The 18230-nt window shown below is 42.1% G+C and overlaps 1 protein-coding gene across 1 annotated transcript in view; it reads right to left on the bottom strand.

Annotated features, from left to right (window-relative positions):
* The window catches only part of LOC129701770 (polypeptide N-acetylgalactosaminyltransferase 10-like), a 58650-nt gene extending 40861 nt beyond the window's left edge, over positions 1-17789 (bottom strand). The window contains exons 1-2 of the mRNA XM_055643195.1: positions 17472-17789; positions 2248-2353 (exon numbers count right to left, since the gene is read on the bottom strand). Of these exons, the coding sequence (XP_055499170.1) occupies positions 2248-2353; positions 17472-17603 (238 nt within the window). The 5' untranslated portion in view covers positions 17604-17789. The remainder of the gene's footprint in view (positions 1-2247; positions 2354-17471) is intronic.
* Between the last annotated feature and the right edge of the window lie 441 nt (positions 17790-18230).

The following is an 18230-nucleotide window of genomic DNA, read 5'->3' as shown; positions in this document are numbered from 1 at the left end:
GGTGTAGTTTCTGCTTGCAGCTAGCTAGCATTTGCTGGATCATTTATTTGTGATGCACATCAACAGGGATCCAACAGAAGCAGTGTCTGCACTACTTATAGCTAGCTTGCAACTCTTAAAGGGAGAGTTGTACAGTAGCTGGAACAGATGCCATTCACTAGTCTGAAACCCAAACCAGAGAATGAGAAAATAACCGACCTTCATTCAGTTGCAATCAGAGATCTGAAGGAGCAGGTGGCAAGAAGCGTCAGCAATAGCCTGCAGGTGGTGCTGTAGAACACATTACTACAGAACCCATTAACCATCGTGTCAGTGACAATATATTTTTTTGTGTAGGAAGGAATTGCAGATGCTGGTTTAAACCGAAGATAGACACAACGAGCTGGAGGAAATCTGCGGGACAGGCAGCATCCCTGGAGAGAAGAAATGGGTGACATTTCAGGTCAAGACCCTTCTTCAGACTTCCTTGGAGTCTGAAGTGGGGTATCGACCAGAATTGCCACCCATTCCTTCTCTCCAGAGATGCTGTATGTCCCGCTGAGTTACTCCAACTTTTTGTGCCTATCTACAATATATTTTTTCTTGCAATGTAGTCTTTGATAGCATCTAATTGTCCCTGAACTGACGAGCCAATTAAAAATCAAATGTTGGTAACTCTCAAGACAGATATAGGCTGGATATACTTCCTTCTCTGAGGGACAATAGTGAACCATATTGATTTTTTTATTCCAATACAGTAGTTTAATCATTATTGTTAAGACAATTTTTTTATAACCAGATTTCAAAATTTCAACATAAATATTTCAAATCAATATTGATATGCAGTTTTTGTATTTATCAGCAGTGAGTTGCATGATTTGGTTAATGAATACATCAAACATTTTAGTTTTCAGTATTGAAGACGTTAGTGGTCAGTTTACAAGTAGATTGGTGACTATTTTAAAAAATTCCTTTAGTTTCTCAAATTTTGGAAATATTATTTGAACTTATTGCAACTAGTTTTAATATATTATCAAACCCCTTCTTCTGGCTAAACCTTGAGAGGTTAATTAAGAACAATTAATTTTTATCTCAATTCCTAGCTTCCTCTTTAGATGACTCTCTTCTCTACCCATTCTTTAATCTCCATCTGCATGTCTGGTTTTAAACCTAGGCCGAGTCAAGAGTGTATTATTGTCATATGTCCCGAAGTCAAACCATGAAATTCTTACTTGCAGCAACACACAGATATGTAAACGCAAAGAAGGGTCTCGACCTGAATTGTTATCTACACCTTTTCTCCAGAGATGCTGTTACTCCAGCTTATTGTGTATGTCTTTGGTTTAAGCCAACATCTGCAGTTCCTTCCTCCTCATTACATTGCTCACTTCCTAACATCCATGCCTTGTTCCTTAACCCCAAATTCTATCTCACTTTCTTCAACCATTACCCCCTATAACTCTCTTGACCACCAGGTTCAGGTAAAGCTTCGTCCCAACAAACATCTGTCTCGTAAATACCATACAACATTAGCCTCAACTATGAACTATGGATTGTCTTTGGTTGCACTCAGGATGGCAAATTTGTTTGCATTTGTACTGTGGTTATTACTTTACTTTAATTTAAATCTTTATTTATTATATATTTTCTGTGCATATATAGTGTTTACAGGCCTGTTAAACTGTTGCAAATAAGAATTTAATTGTTCCATTGTCGGTACATATTCTTGGCTCCAATTCCTCTTTATTTAATGGTTAATTTAATTTAATTTAATGAGGAGGATGCTCACCGTCGGGGTTTGGCATCGGCGTTCCACCAGCCCGGCATGAGAGCCTGAACATCGGGCCACCCGGGGCGGCGACTGCGGGTGCTCGGAAGGCCCCGACCACGGATGAACACGGAGGGGAGGCTGGCTAGACAATGGTGCCATCCTCACCTTGGTGCCATTTATGATATGTTGTGTCGTGGACTTTCTGTGTTTGTGCTTTTTTTAATTCGAATTCAATTTTATTTTTAATATGTTTATTATTTATTTATTATTATTATTATTTTTGTGATTTTTTTTTTTTTTTTTAATGATACTGCCTGTAAGGGAAATTCATTTCGTTGTCTCAAATTGAGACAATGACAATAAATTTGAATACAATACAATACAATAATTCCCAACTATCTTTTACCCAATTGCTGTGAACAAAGCCATGAAAATACATCTATTAAATACAACGTTACCAGCACGACCAATTAGTTCTCACCCGGGTAAATACACACCCGATTTTGCTGCATCTGCTCGGATTCCTTCATTGTCATGCCAATCTTTCTTCCTTAGCGCCGTTCCAGTGAAAATGGCGTTTTGTCTCACCTTGATTGGTAAACCCTTTTCATATATAAAAGAAAAGAAATAGCATCAGACCATGTTAATATTAATAGATCTATTCAAGTTGTATGGGTAAGTATGCTTGGTTAACAATTTTTTGTTGGAAACCCCATCTATATGAGAAATTATAAAGTTCATTACAAAGTTAACCAGTTCTGAAATGAGACACACATGTCAATGTATTGTAGCACAATGAATACACCAAAGATGCAGTTTTTCATTTTCTAGATTTTCAATATAGATTGATTTTACAATCGCAATTAAATGTTCAACCATGAAGAATTGGTCTTCGTATGTACCACGTATTAAGAAAAACATCCCTATATTAATAATAATTTCAAAAATAATGTCAAAAAATCATTGGTATAACTTGAAAAATTCATCACTTGAACATGCACAAATGGTGAAGGAACGGTTTCCACAGTAGACTTCCAGACTACAGATCCACAGGGGAGTCTATTTCTCCGGCCCTACACTCACCCTGGAACATCTGGATAACAAGGCCACCTACATCAGGCTTCCATTTATGACTACAGCTCTTCATTCAACACCATAATTCCAACCAAAGTAATCTCACACCACCTGGAACTAGGACAGAGCAACATCACCACACCTCCTCCTCCACCCCACTGCAACTGACATACACCGCAATCTGTCAGAATAGGCTACAAAACATCCTCCATGATCATTCTTAACAACGGTGTCCCACAAGAATGCTTTTAAGTTCATTACTATTCTACCTAGACACTAAATTCTGTTCTAACTCCATTCACAAGTGTGCAGATGGCACAGTGTAGTGGGCTGAATCTCAAACAATGAAAAAAATGTCAAGGTCGTGTTGACTCGCTGAAGAAAAAGACCTCCTACGACTATGTCTACGACCTCCTACGACCATGTCTAATACCTCCTACGACCCCCTTCAACCTCAGCCTTCCACACCTAAGACCAACTACGACTAGCTACGAGTGGAAATGATCACCTGATAAAATGATGTCATGTTTGCTTTTTTTCTTCTCGGGCCAGTTACTGACCTACGACTATCTACGACTACCATCACGACCTACTACGACCTACCTACGAGTAAAAAGTATCAAATTTTTCCATGCCGACTCGTGGACATTTTTTATCAGGCCAGACAAAACGGCGCGACCTACTTGAGGCCACGAGTACGCGGAGACCACTCACGAGCATGAGGAAGAGTTACTAAGACCTCCTACGACCTCGTGGCGACCATGCTGCGAGTATGAGTCAAGGGCAAACTTGGCAGAGGTCGCCAATTAGGTTGTGAAAGTGGGACAGGGTTATTCATTATTCAAACCAGTCTCCTCCCCCCATCCTTGACTCCATCTCCATTCCATGTTACCTCAGGAAAGGAGTTAGTATAATGAAGAACCATTTACACCCTGGTCACTCCCTCTTCTCTCTCGTTGACAATAGATCCACAAGCTTGAAAGCACGTACCAATAGATACAGGAACAGCTTCTTCCCCGCTGTTACCCAACTACTGACTGACCCTCTCACAAACTATAGATGTAGTTCCAACCTCCTAATTTACCACATTATGAACCTTGAGCCTTTTTTTTAAATCTACACTTTCTTTGAAGTTGTAACACTTTATTCTGTACCCTGTTTATTTTCTCTTTGCACTACCTGTTGTACTTGTGCATGATTTGATGTGCGGTATGATTTGCCTGGACAGAACTCAAAACAAAGATTGCATTGCCTCTTGATATGCATACAATAATAAACCAATACATATAAAATACATTGCATTTACATAACCATTACATTGCTTTACTACTGAATTACTAATGGACAAACTTCTGGTATAATTCATTCCTAAAAACAAATAGCAAATTGTTCAATGTTAAGGCAAATCAAGGAGCATGAATATTTTAGTGACAGCTCTAATACTGAAGAGTCATGAAACTAGAAAGAATGGTCATTAAATCAGACTTTACAATTTTATTGTTGGTAAAACTAACTATGTTGCACTGAAACTGACAAGAAAACTTGTGTTTGTGGTTTAACATGGAAATCCCAGAGTTGGTGTCAGTGATCCAAACAAATCCTGTGGATTTAAATTTGCAGAGCCTCCATTATGCAGCAAATTTCCAATGAAAATAACAATGGCATGACAATGGTACTCAAGGTTGTTATGATGTGGCACCAGCAGTCAAAAACTAGGACCAGAGACTCAAGTTTACCTCCCACCATGCAGCAAGGGGTGTCAAATCCAAATTATTAAATAAAATAGATTAATAGAGTCAATATCACTCAGTACGTATGAAGCCACAGACTATCTTGAAAAAATCATGGATAAACACAAAAAGCTGGAGTAACTCAGCGAGTCAGACAGCATCTCTGGAGAAAAAGAATAGGTGACGTTTCGGGTCGAGGCCCTTCTTCCGACTGAGAGTCAGGGGAAAGGGAAACTAGAGATATAGGCATTGATGTAGAGAAAGATATAGAACAAATGAATGAAAGATTATGCAAACAAGTAACTATGATTAAGGAAACCCAGGCCATTATTCACTGTATGCCAGCTGAGAACGAGTACAGACAATGAGACTCAACAAGATGACTTGGAAGCTGGTACGACGTATTTAACACAAGGCGCACTAAAATCTAACAGATTTTGTATTTAATGTACTCATATTTTTACATTAAAAAATCTTCAGTTTCTCATAAATATTACACAATACTTACTGTCAGGGATAAGAAATGGCACAGAATGCTACAAAAGAACTTGGCAAAGCATCAAGTTACCACGAGGGGGCATAATAACTGCAAGACCATATCACTGGCAGGATTAAGACAGAACACACTATTATATACAGCTGCTGCTCTGAGACAGTACAGGGATTATAAAAACTGTGGTAACACCAGGATTTAAAGATTTAAAACAGGAAATGAACTTCATTTAGACATTCAACTCAATGTTTTAACTTAATTATATAATCACCAAAAATAATATTGAACTATCCCGGGCATAAAGTAGTATTTCCTAATCCATTTGAAATATTACCAGTCTATTCAATTGTTCCGTGGGTGGTAGTTATAGGCAGGCAGGATTCCAGCATTCCAGGATTTCACAATACTAAACAAAACCTTCCGTTTTGAAGAGAAAGGGGAAAAGTAATCCCCCCCCCTCCTCCATAATTATCAAGTTTTGTAAGAATTAGATACATGAGGTACATTGAGGGTAAAATTTGATATTTCTTCGTTTTTTGTGTTATAGAGATACAACATGGAAGCAGGCCCTCTGGCCCACCGAGTCCACCTGAACATTGATCACCCATTCACACTAGTTCTATGATGTCCCACTTTTCCTATATTTTAAGGGCAATTTACAGAGGCCAATTAACCTATGTCTTTGAGAGAGCATCCAGAGCAAACCCACGTGGTCACAACGAGAATGTGCAAAACGCCTCACAGACAGCATGCGAGGTGAAGTGAGGATCGAACCCGGGTCTCTGGTACTGAGAGGCAGCAGTTCTGCGAGCTGCTTCACTGCACCCCCCCTCATGGCCTTTATAAGTGGCCATTTTTCAATAGTGGAATATGCTTTGACAGACCAGCTAGAATAGATTAAACATTTGGGCAACTAGCATACTCAGAGGTCTGTCTCCCTGCTCCCAGCCACATGTAGCCCGGGAGAGTCTCCAAGATTCCCCTTCACAAAGCATACATCATCCACAGGCCTTTTCCTTCAGCAGAAGACAGAAACAAAAAGCTGGAATAACAGCAGATGAGGCAGCATCTCTGGAGAAAAGGAATGGAAAATGTTCCTTTTTTCCACAGATGGTGTCTGACTCGCTGAGTTACTCCAGCTTTTTGTGTCTGTCTTCGGTTTGAACCAGCATCTGCAGTTCCTCCCTACACACTGTTCTTCAGCGGTCTGTCCTGGTCTCACTGATCCCTGGAAGGACTGTGCCACCATTCTTCCTCCCACGATAGCATCGATTCATTTACTAGCAATATTCTTGTAACTTTCGATCGCATGGAATCCAAGGTGAGCTAGCTAATTAGATTACAAACTGGCTTGGAGGAAGGAGGCAAAATGCAGTTGTGGAGGATGGTTTTTCTGATTGGAGGCCTGCGACCAGTGGAATGCAGCAGAAGTCAGTGCTGGGTCCACTGTTGTTTGGGTCGACAGTAACGATTTGGATGACAATCTTCTTTAACATCCACCAGAATGATGCCTAGGTTAGGAGTTATTAGCTAAATGGAGAGATTGGACAGACTTGGATTGTTTTCTCCGTAGGTTTACAGGGAGACTTGATACAAGTGTATAAAGTAACAACAGGCATAGATAGGGTAGACAATCAAAATCTTTTTCCCAGGAATGGAAAAATCTAATACTAGAGGGCATAGCTTTAAGGTGCGAGGTACAAAGTTGAAAGGAGATCTGTGGGGCAATACATATTTGTTTACACACGCTGCCAGGGGTGGTGAATGAGGCAGATATGTTAGTGGCATTGAGAAGACTTTTGGATAGGGATATGGATATGCAGGGAATGGAGGAATTTGTGTTATATGCAGGTACATAGAACATAGAAACATAGAAAATAGGTGCAGAAGGGCGCCATTCGGCCCTTCAAGCCAGCACCGCCATTCATTGTGATCATGGCTGATCATCCCCTATCATAACCCGTGCCTGCCTTCTCCCCATATCCCTTGACTCCACTGGCCCCTAGAGCTCTAACTCTCTCTTAAATCCATCCAGTGACTTGGCCTCCACTGCCCTCTGATAAGTGATGGACTTAGCATCATGTTCAACACAGGCATGTTGGGCCGAAGGGCCTGTTCTTGCGCTGTACTGTTCTATGTTCCCAAAATCTCAGTTTACAACAGGATCTGTCTGGAAGTGTTGTTTGCATCGTTAAATGTCCCATTAAGGAAAGGTTTTAAGGATGATGCCTGCAAAGCTAATTGCCAGCAGTTACAAGAACCTCCAGTAGTTCAACAGAGAACACTGCACTGAATCCAACCAAGATGGCCTGTTTTCAACCCCATAAGTTTCAGTGTTAGTAGTGTAGAGGGGAAACAGGCCTTTGCTATTCCATAAACCACTTTAACGGGCTATCACAAGCTGGGTAGAATAATCCACAGTTCTGTTTTAATGCCACTAAATAGGTTGCAAAGCAACATGTAGACCCCTGCTGGTAGGAAAATTGTCCTGTGGAATTTTAATCTGGTAAAATGATTCTTAAAATGCATCGGAGTAAGTCTATAATAAAATTTAGTATTCAATTTTTCTGCTATCATCATCAATGCTACAGAAGAATGAAAGATTGTCGTATATATATTCCTGGGGAAATAGTATACGTTACTTTAAAGATTTACATAGCTAATGTTCCAGACAAAGACGTATGGCTTGGACCTTGGACTTTCACAATGGCATGCTGCAAAATCATCCAGAAAAATTATCCGTTGTGCCATCAAATAGGTCTTGGTTCCATTTTCAATCTGATTGAGTTAGCTACAATTAGCCGCAAGTAAAGCAGATAATCAATAACTCTATAAATCTGCAGCACCACGTGAAAATAAAAAATAAAATAAAATCAACAACTAAATTTACAAAATAAAATCAACAACTGGGTGGCACAGTGGTGCAGCGGCAGAGTTGCTGCCTTTCAGCGCCAGGGTCCCGGGTTCAATCCTGACCACGGGTGCTGTCTGCAAGGAATTTGTACATTCTTTCCGTGACCGCGTGGGTATTCTCCGGGTGCTCTAGTTTCCCCTCATATTTCAAAGACGTACAGGTTTGTAGGTTAATAGGCTTCAGTAAGAGTTATAAATTGACCCTAGTGTGAAGGATAGTGCTAGTGTAGGGGATCTCTGGTCGGCACGGACTCAGTGGATCGAAAAGACTGCTTCCACGCTGTATCTTTGAAAATAACATAAACACTGAAGACATAATTAAAAAATCACAAATAGATCAGATTAAGGGTAACTTAAATTATTTTTAATCTCATCCTTCCAACACAACCGTACACAGCTATCTTGTTAAATTAATTGTGCCATGACCACAACCCTCTCTTACTGGAAATTAATTATAGTTTAGGTTTTTTTTTTTTTTTTTTTTTTTTTTTTTTTTTTTTAACTGCAGCTTTTGGAAATACAAAATACAAAACAGAAAAGGCTAGAAATACACAAAGAGAAGACAACTCTGGCAAGAGTGGAGAGATGAGAAAACAACATTTTTAAACTAAAGGGAGCAGGGAAAGGATGGATAGGACAAAGGGGATATGGCTGATGGGTTGAGCATATTCCTGTGGGCATAAACTGTTGAGAAAGCCATCAGACTGACATTTTAATGTGGGGGAGAAAACACCAGAGGCATGAACAAGCTGTGATATGTAGAGCTGTGGAGAATGTCCAACAGGTCAGGCTGTGCCAATGGACAGTGAATCACTGAGCCAATATTTCAGAAGGATGGCCACCAGTACAAGTAGATCATAAGGAATTGTAGAATTAGGCTATTCGGCCCATCAAGTCTACTATGCCATTTAATCATGGCTGATCTATCTCTCCCTCCTAACCCCATTCTCCTGCCGTCTCCCCACAACTTCTGTCACCTGTACTAATCATCCATCATTCCTCAGACAAAAGAGCATATCCACTGCTTTACTGCCATAATTTCTCCCTATCACAGATATCCCTTTTGCTCACCGAATGCCCTCCTTCCTGGACCCCCATCTGCTCTGCTACAGAGCCTACCTGTTTATCTCTATTCTATTCTATTGAAGGGTCCCAGAACTGAAACTTCAACTGTTTCTCTTTCCACAGATGCCATCTGACAATTGGAGATTTTACAGCATTTCTATTTTATTTCAGGGTTTCAGCATTTGAATTTTTTTTTAAGTTGCAGGAAACCAGGGCACCCGGAGGAAACTCACTCAGTCACAAGTAGAACGTCCATGTCTATATTTTATGTTTAACTTCTGGCAAATACAATGGGAAAGGAAAGGCAAACAATAAAGTAATTAATGATTAACTATATTTATGCGCCCATACAGTGACTCCATGCTGTGAATGTGCCCCTTAGTAGATAGCGAACCGCACATACACTCTGGGTGAGAATAGTGCACTGCTGCCAAAGCTCCACATTGCCTTTTAAAACTCGTAATGGGGCTTTTTCACGGGGCGACTTGACGCAAGATGTGACCAGAGTGAAGTGGTCGTGGAATAGCATGATATCATACAATATAACGGGGGGGGTAGATAAAGAGTTCGCACGGTACTCGGCATTTCTGTTATTTGTGCGAGTGACTTGTCCGTCTCCCGAGCTTTCCCGTTAAATCTTGAATGAGCATTTTAACTGTCAGGTGCAATTAAATCATCACGTGGCACAAATGATGTCACTTTTTTCTTTCACACACTATAAATATGCTCCCTTAGAGACATGATTACAACCTCAAACACAGAGGGTGTAAAAGCTGTCTGCGACTTTTTTACTTTGCAGCTGCAGGGCACAGACAGACTTATAAGAGAAGTTTAAGTTAACTGCAAAAACAGCACTTTTACATCTATAGCATTGTATGTTTTTAAATCTTGGATAACATTAAATGGTTCTCCTGTTGATGAACTGATATATCGTTATATATACACTCACATGAGCACCCGGGATACTCCGCAGCCTTCGTCTCCAGCAGGTTTCCGTTTTCTCTCCCTGTTTCTATAATCCTCTCTGGATTTATCGTAGAGAATCTCGTTAAATTGGTACCATTCTACAAGTTCCCCCTCTTGTTCCCTGGAGAAGTTATATGGCCTTACCTTCTGCCATCTTCCCTTTACATAAGCGCCTGTAGAGGCTATTCCTACAACGGCTACTGGGGAAGCAATCTGAAATCCACCTTGCTCACCCTCTCCCTGCTCCAAGGAGCCCACAGGCAGTGTTATTTCTGGCATCTCCTGTTGACTCTCCACCTGTCTCTCTTCCTGCGTCTCCTCCTCATTCTCCTGCATGGCAAAAACCTTTCTGACACGCTTTACCCCCTTTCTTTGAGCTTTTCTGGGAGCCATCTCTGCGTGTTCCTGTTAAAAAGATTCTCCAACAATGACAATGAGGTGGGACGTCCTCGATGGACACATGTTCCATTGGCGACATTGAGAACACCTTTTTTACTCACCTTCTGTCCCCTCTGTCCAGCTTCCGGGTTTACCGTTCGCAGGAGTTCCCACGGTAACCGCAAGAGTTACTACGGATATCGCACTGGCCACTACGTTCATAAAATGTTGCAATGCTCAGCCACAAGTGTACAAGTCACTCTTGGAGAAATTCAAGCTTGCTTGAATTTTCTCCCGAGTACCCAAGTTACACAATTACCTGCCGTTAGCGCCACGGTGGTCCACGAATGCCGTACTGTTATCGCACAAGGTTCCCACGATGTTAAACTCTGGTTACCTCTTGCGTCAAGTCGCCCCGTGAAAAAGGGGTTTAATAGTAAATTAAAATCATTTGGTGGTTGTCAACATTATATCCCTGCCAGCTGTATTCTCCCTTCATTCCCTGTGTCCAAATTCAAACTATGCCCTCTTCAGCATCTGCATTATGTCCTTTGATTTAGGTGGCAGCAACAGGTAAAATGTAAAACACAGATTGAAAAGGTAATGTGAAATATTGATGGAAATCAATTTCTCCATTGTGATTCATTTCAATGGGCGGCACACAGTAGCGTAGCAGTAGAGTTGCTGCCTTACAGCACCAGAGACCCGGGTTTGATCCTGACTATGAGTGTAGTCTGTACTGAGTTTGAACGTTCTCCCAGTGACTGCGTAGGTTTTCTCTGGGTGCTCCAGTTTCCTCCCACATTCCATAATGCCCCTGTCCCACTTAGGAAACCTGAACGGAAACCTCTGGAGACTTTGCGCCCCACTCAAGGTTTCCGTGCAGTTCCCGGAGTTTTTTTGTCAGTCTCCCTACCTGCTTCCACTACCTGCAACCTCCGGCAACCACTTGCAACCTCCGGGAACCGCACGGAAACCTTGGGTGGGGCGCAAAGTCTCCAGAGGTTGCCGTTCAGGTTTACAAAGTGAGACAGGGGCATAAATGTGCAAGTTTGTAGGTTAATTGGCTTCTTTCAACTTGTCCCTAGTGGGTAGAGTAGTACTAGTGTATGGGTGATCGCTGGTCGGTGCGGATTTGGTGGGCTGAAGAGCCTGTTTCCATGTTGTGTCTCTAAACTAAACATACCATTTTAATGGAGTCCCATTGATGACAATTAGCATGAAGTAACACTGTCAGCATTGACAATTAAATATTTTCTCCATCTTCATTTCCACAATCACTAGCTTTATCTTGACCCTTGATTACTTTACCTTCACTTTTATTCCCATCTCTCTTTTATACAGAACTACAAAAGGTACAGATACATTGCACGGATGGATTTGCATGAGTTTTTCATTTAGGTAAGTCTGCTCTCCTTATTCCAGACGTCTTACTTCTGCAATCCTTCTCCCGTACACTAATTGGAAATTAATTTATTTGGCTCACCAAAGTAAATTGGACCAGTTATGAAATTGTGAAATTCTCAAGCTGATATTCAGAAGTTTGGGATTTTCATTAAAATTTCAATACACCATGAATGATTGGTAAAGTTGAGACATTTTCATATGATATTTACTTAAATTTGAAACAGTCTTATTGTGTCATATCAATACATAATAAGACGAAGATTCAAGATTAAGTAAATGTTGTATGAAAACATCACAATTTTTCCAATCATTCACGGTGCACTGAAATGTATACTTTTATACAGATTTTTTACTTGGATCCTGGCTTGCAACAACAGAGAGATTTTTGGAGAAGGGTGAAACTTGCCATTCAAAGTGGTCCAATGGAAGTATTTATCATTCTGAATTAATATGTTATTTAAAAAATATATTGCTACAATGTTTGAATGTGTTAACTTACGTATTATTTTCTTAATTATGGAATTCATTGCCACAGACGGCTGTGGAGGATGAATCATTGGGTGTTTTTAAAGTGGAGATTGACGGGTTCTTTATTAGTAAGGTTGTCAAAGGTTACAGGGAGAAGGCAGGAGAATGGGGTTGAGAGGGAACGATAGATCAGCCATAATTGAATGGTGGAGTAGACTCAATGGGCCTAATTCTTCTCTTATGACATTAAGTTAATGATAGCATGTTAAGTATGTTATTTTGGTAGTGATTCCTTCATCACAAAGTTTGAATTCATACCAGATCTTATTCCTCATCTGCTTTATGTACTTTGATTTTCATTGGCTCCATGACTGCAGGAAGTGCCCCCCTCAGACAAAAATATGTCTGGACAAGGAGAGGCACGTCGGTTCACGGGAACAGATCCAGTACGTTGCGCACGCGGGCCAGCCAGGCTTTGGAAATGGCACCAAAACATGACAGCGCCCGCTTGTGTAGTAAATGCAAGAAGAATTTCACTGTGCAGTTGCATATGGGACAAATAAATCACATTGAACCATTTTAAAACATTTGTAATTCCTTCCAAAGTCTCACTTTTCCCCAAATTCATGTTACCTCTGCTCCCGCAACTGAGATGGAAGCATTCTGTCAACCGCCCCTTCATCATTCAATCTACAAATTACTCCATAACTGGTGACAGCAATTTCTGGTGCTCACATTTCATACCTCATATTCTTGAATTATATCCCAATTATTTGGAAGCAAACTTTGTTGCAGTACCAGAGAGTTGTACCAGAAAGGGGAGAAAACCCACAATCCACGCCACCCTGGCCACGCTCTCATTTCAATCCTGCCATAGGGAAGGTATAGGAGCCTGAAAACTGTAACTGTCCAGATTCAGAAGCAGCTTCATCCCTACAACCATCAGGCTATTAAACATTACAACCTCTGTAGATCAGTGTCACTCATGGTGCGCAAGGCATAGGCAACAGGCCTATTGCCGTTGCCATCATTTTGAAGACATGCTGCGCCTAGTCCGTGTTGTGAGGCTTCACAAGTCAGTGTAACCGGTAGTTTAGGATCAAAGTAAGTAGATAGAGTATAGAGTAGGAGCACTAGACATCTGATGCTTAACACTAGATATCTGCTCTGTCGAACGCTTTCTGTTGTTGCTCGTGCCAAGTCCAAGCAGTGTCTTTGTGTGTAAGTAGGCGCAATGGGGCTGATATTTTGCTGAAACCTAGAATGAATTTGCTCAAATAGTTAACCATGCTGAGGAATCTCTGCAAACCTGGCACGTCTGTGAGTGTTGGGAGCTCGTTGATAGCACTGGTTTTCACTGGATCCGTTTTTAGGCTGTCTTTGGTAAATATATGGCCTATGTATTTTACCTCATTCACTCTGAATTTGCATTTTTGAGGGTTCAGCTTGAGATGGATGGCCTTGGCTCAATCCAAGACCTTTGTCAGATTGGCATCGTGTTCTTTGACCGTTCTTCCAGCAATGAGGATATCATCCACTACGATGGAGCATGGGTAACCTGCAAACAATTGCTCCATAGCTTGTTGAAATACTTCACAAGCAGAACTTATCCCAAAGGGCATGCGAATAAATTTATAACGCACGAATGGAGTGACGAAAGTGGTCAACTTAGAGGAGTTATGTTCCAGCGAAATTTACCAGAATGAACTCTTGGCATCTAGCACCATGAATACAGTTGCCTCAGCCGTCGGCGCAGCAATCTCATCCACAGTGCGCGTGGGATAGCGGGGTCAAGATTCAAGAGAGTTTACTGTCACCTGTCCCAGATAGGACAATGAAATTCTTGCTTTGCTGGATCATTTAATTGCTGTGTTTAAATCCTTGGGGTTGATACAAATTCGTATCTCGTCTTTGTTCTTCTTGGTAGCAACAACCATGGTGGAGACCCAGTCCGAGAGGAGTGATCACACCTAGAGACACCATTCTGTTAAGTTCACTTTGAACACGGTCCCGCATAGCGTGGGAAATCATATGAGCCGGATAAACAACTGGAATTGCCTCAGGGTCAATGGTAATCGTGTACCTGACAGGCAACTTGCCCAGCTTATTGTCAAACAAATCCTTGTAGGATTTGATGGTTAAAGTCACAGTCTGTAGTCAGAGGACAGACAGAAGGGCTGAAAGTAATCAGACCCATGTCTAGGCATGCGTTAGCACCCAGCATGCAACGGCTCCACTGCCAGTGACGACTTCGCCTGTGCCACAGTCTCCTGCTTCATCTCCAGGAATGCTGGTTCAGTCCCCTTCATCTGTACAGCCACCTGCTCTGTCCCCAGGAAGAATGAATGGAGATGGTCTCTATCGTACACGTGCTGGTCGTGTTTGTAAGCCATGATCACAATGAATGGCGGTGCTGGCTCGAAGGGCCGAAGGGCCGAATGGCCTCCTCCTACACCTATTTTCTATGTTTCTATGGTTGTGAAGTACCCTGGCTATGTTTGACTTTCCTGCAGTTTATTATCAATTACTATGCATGCCTTATTTAGTTAATGGGGTTGTACTGTTGTTGATTCTTTAAGAGGGAGGATGGAGATTAGTGTCACTCATGTTATGAGTCATGCTTTTGTAGTTATGCCCACTAACTTTACAGTAACCCTCCCCGCCTTGTTCCCGCATTATTAGAAAAACGTGCTAGCATGAAGTTACCTTTGCTATGTCGTTAATAAAGTCTTTGGACCTTTATTATGGTGTTAGGCTTCAGTTATTTGGACAGCCACAACACAACAACCTCCAAATAAGCTCTGAACTATACACTTGAGGACATTATTTTTGACTTTCCACTATTATTGTCTGTTTATTGTCTGTTTGTTATATTTAAATTACTATTAAAACACAAAATACTTGTACAGTGACAACAGGATAAGTGCACAACCAAGAAAACAAAGTCAAAAGCCAAAGTAGTATCTAAACTACCTATACACACTTATGCAATAGGACAATAACTAACTTCATATTCAGTAATAAGCTATCTACATGTTGACAACCAAACAAGCTAAAAGCTCTGAACTACATAGATTGGGGGACATTATATTTGTCTTTGCACTATTATTGTTTGTTTATTTGGCTGTTTGATATGTAACGGGATATATATAAAACTAATATGGTGGACGTCGTCTACATTAATTTTCAGAAGGCCTTTGATAAGGTGCCGCATATGAGGCTATTAAAGACGATGAGAAAACGAATATAATGTGTTTAACAGAGTACAATGTTTACATATCTGCTGTGCTGCTGTAAGTAAAAATGTAATTATTTGCTAAACACTTTAACTCCCCATTCCATTCCCACACTGACCTTTCTGTCCTGGGCCTCCTCCATTGTCAGAGTGAGGCCCAGAGCAAATGGAGGACAGCACCTTATATTATGGTTGGGCAGCTTACATAAGGTCATAAGTGATAGGAGTAGAATTAGGCCATTCGGCCTATCAAGTCTACGCCACCATTCAATCATGGCTGATCTATCTCTCCCTCCCAAACCCATTCTCCTGTCTTCTCCCCATAACCATTGACGCTTGTACTAATAAAAAATCTATCTATCTCTGCCTTAAAAATATCCACTGACTTGGCCTCCACAGCCTTCTGTGGCAAAGAATTCCACAGATTCACCACCCTCTGACAAAATAAAATTCTCCCCATCTCCTGCCAAAAAGAACGTACTTTAATTCTGAGGCTATGACCTCTAATCCTAGACTCTCCCACTAGTGGAACCATCCACTCTATCCAAGCCTTTCACTATTCTGTATGGTTCAAATGAGGTCCCCCCTCATTCTTCTAAACTCCAGCGAGTACTGGCCCAGTGCCCACAAACACTCATCATAGGTTAACCTGCTCATTCTTGGGATCATTCTTGTAAACCTCCTCTGGATCCTCTCCAAAGCCAGCACATGTCAAACTAGATGAGGATATAAACAATAAATAGTATTCTCCTGGAGAGTGTTGCAGATCAGAAAGATCTAGGAGTACAGGTGCATGGTTCCCTGAAAGTGGTGCATCAGGTGGGCAGTGTGATGAAGATGTTTGGCATAATTGCCTTCATTGGGAAGGGTATTGAGCGAAAACATCAAGACACAGCTGTACAAGTCATTGGCGAGACCACACTTGGGAGAACTGTGTGCAGTTCTGATTGCCCAGCTGTAGGAAGATTGTCATTAAGTTGGAAACGATGTAGAGAAGATTCACCAGGTTAATACCCAAGCTGTGGGCTGCAATTTTAGGGAGAGGTTGGATAGGTTGGGACTCTTTTCTTTGCAGTGTAGGAGGCTGAAGGGTGACCTTATTGAGGCATATACATCAACAGAAGGGAGATGGATAAAGTGAATGCTCACGGTATTTTTTACCAAAATTGAGGATTCTAAAATTCGTGGGCATATACTTAAGATTGGAGAGGAGAGATTTAGAGGGAATCAATAACTGGCAAGAGTTGCCAGAGGAAGCTGTAGCATCAGATGTAATTATGACTTTCAGAGTAATAGAGCCATAGTAATGGAAACAGGACCTTCAGCCCAATTTGTCAATGCTGACCAAGATGCTCTGTCGATACTAGTCCCACCTGCCCACATTTGACATATATTCCTCTATCACCAGTTACGAGTTTTAAAAGACCTTTGGACAGATATACGGACAGGATGAGTTGAGAGAACTACAGGTCAAATGGTGCCAATTTGGTCAGCATGGAAAAGTTGGGCCAAAGGGCGTGTTTCCGCGCTGTACAGCTCTGTGAATCGATTGTCCCATCATTCAAACGTTTAACAGGAACAGGGAAATGAACCACCACGCACGCATACATACAAACATTACTCCTCCACTAAAGGGAACATCAACAATGAAGGGGAACCAGGAGAGCTCCCTCCTCTGGATCCAAGAGCAAAACTTGAAGCATTTTAAAATAACTATTCCCAAGTCTTTCACTGGGAGCCTTAACCTAAACACTGACTGAGGACAAAACTGGACCTACAATTGGTATTTTCCGGTCGCAAAATAAACACACAGGGGTATGATTACAGCAATTACTTTACTTTAACATTTGTTTAAAAGAGTTAACCCCTAATTTAATTTTTTTTTAAAGGTTGACATCTAGCCAGCCATCAGTCCCCGGCCCCGTTGAACAACACAACAACAAAGCAAATAGCAGGCAGGAGGAGGGGGTGTATTGGAGAGCGTTGAGTTACCTGTATGGCTCCAGTCGGGCTGACGAACTGCTTCCCTTTGTAAAGAGACCAGAGCCCGGTGTTGTGCACGAACAGGACAGTGAGGAGGATTAAGCCGGCCGCTTGCAGAAGCCGCTTTTGCCTGCGCCTCATCTCCCGGCGGCGGGAGGGGGGTGTGAGGGGGAGAGTTGTCCGTCAGGAGCGCGAGCGCGAGCGGGAGCGGGGCGCCAAGCAACAACTTTCTCCCTGCGGCCGACCAGCTCCTCACAGCCACTCTCTGACTAACTCGGGGACTTCCGCTCCACTCCGAGTACTAACACAGCCCTCAGGCTGCCGGTATCGCCGCCTCCCACTCTCCTCTCTTCCCCACTCTCTCCTCTCTTCTTTCCCTCTCCTCTCTCTCTCTCTCACTCCCTTATCTCTCTCCCTCCCTCCCCGGCAGGCGCTGCGGATCCGCCCCACCAGCAGAGGCGGCCCCGGCCCCGGCCCCTCGATCTACCCGCGGATCAGCTTGCCGGCGAGTGTGGGGAAGCCCAGACCGACGGTGCCTGACACATCACACCGCCCCATCTACTCGCTCGCAGACTTTCACAACTTCCAGGAGCGGGATTAGGCCGTTCGGCCCATCAAGTCTACTCCGCCATTCAATCGTGGCTGATCTATCTTTCTCTTCTCAACCCCATTCCCTTACCTTCTCCCCATAACCACTGACACCGGTACTAATCAGGAATCTGGCAATCCCTGCCTTAAAAATATTAATTGATTTGGCATCCACCGCCG

Source organism: Leucoraja erinacea, chromosome 11, assembly GCF_028641065.1.
Source record: "Leucoraja erinacea ecotype New England chromosome 11, Leri_hhj_1, whole genome shotgun sequence".
NCBI lineage: Eukaryota > Metazoa > Chordata > Chondrichthyes > Rajiformes > Rajidae > Leucoraja > Leucoraja erinaceus.
Note: the sequence above shows the minus strand (reverse complement) of the source record. Positions and strands in the feature narration are given on the sequence as shown.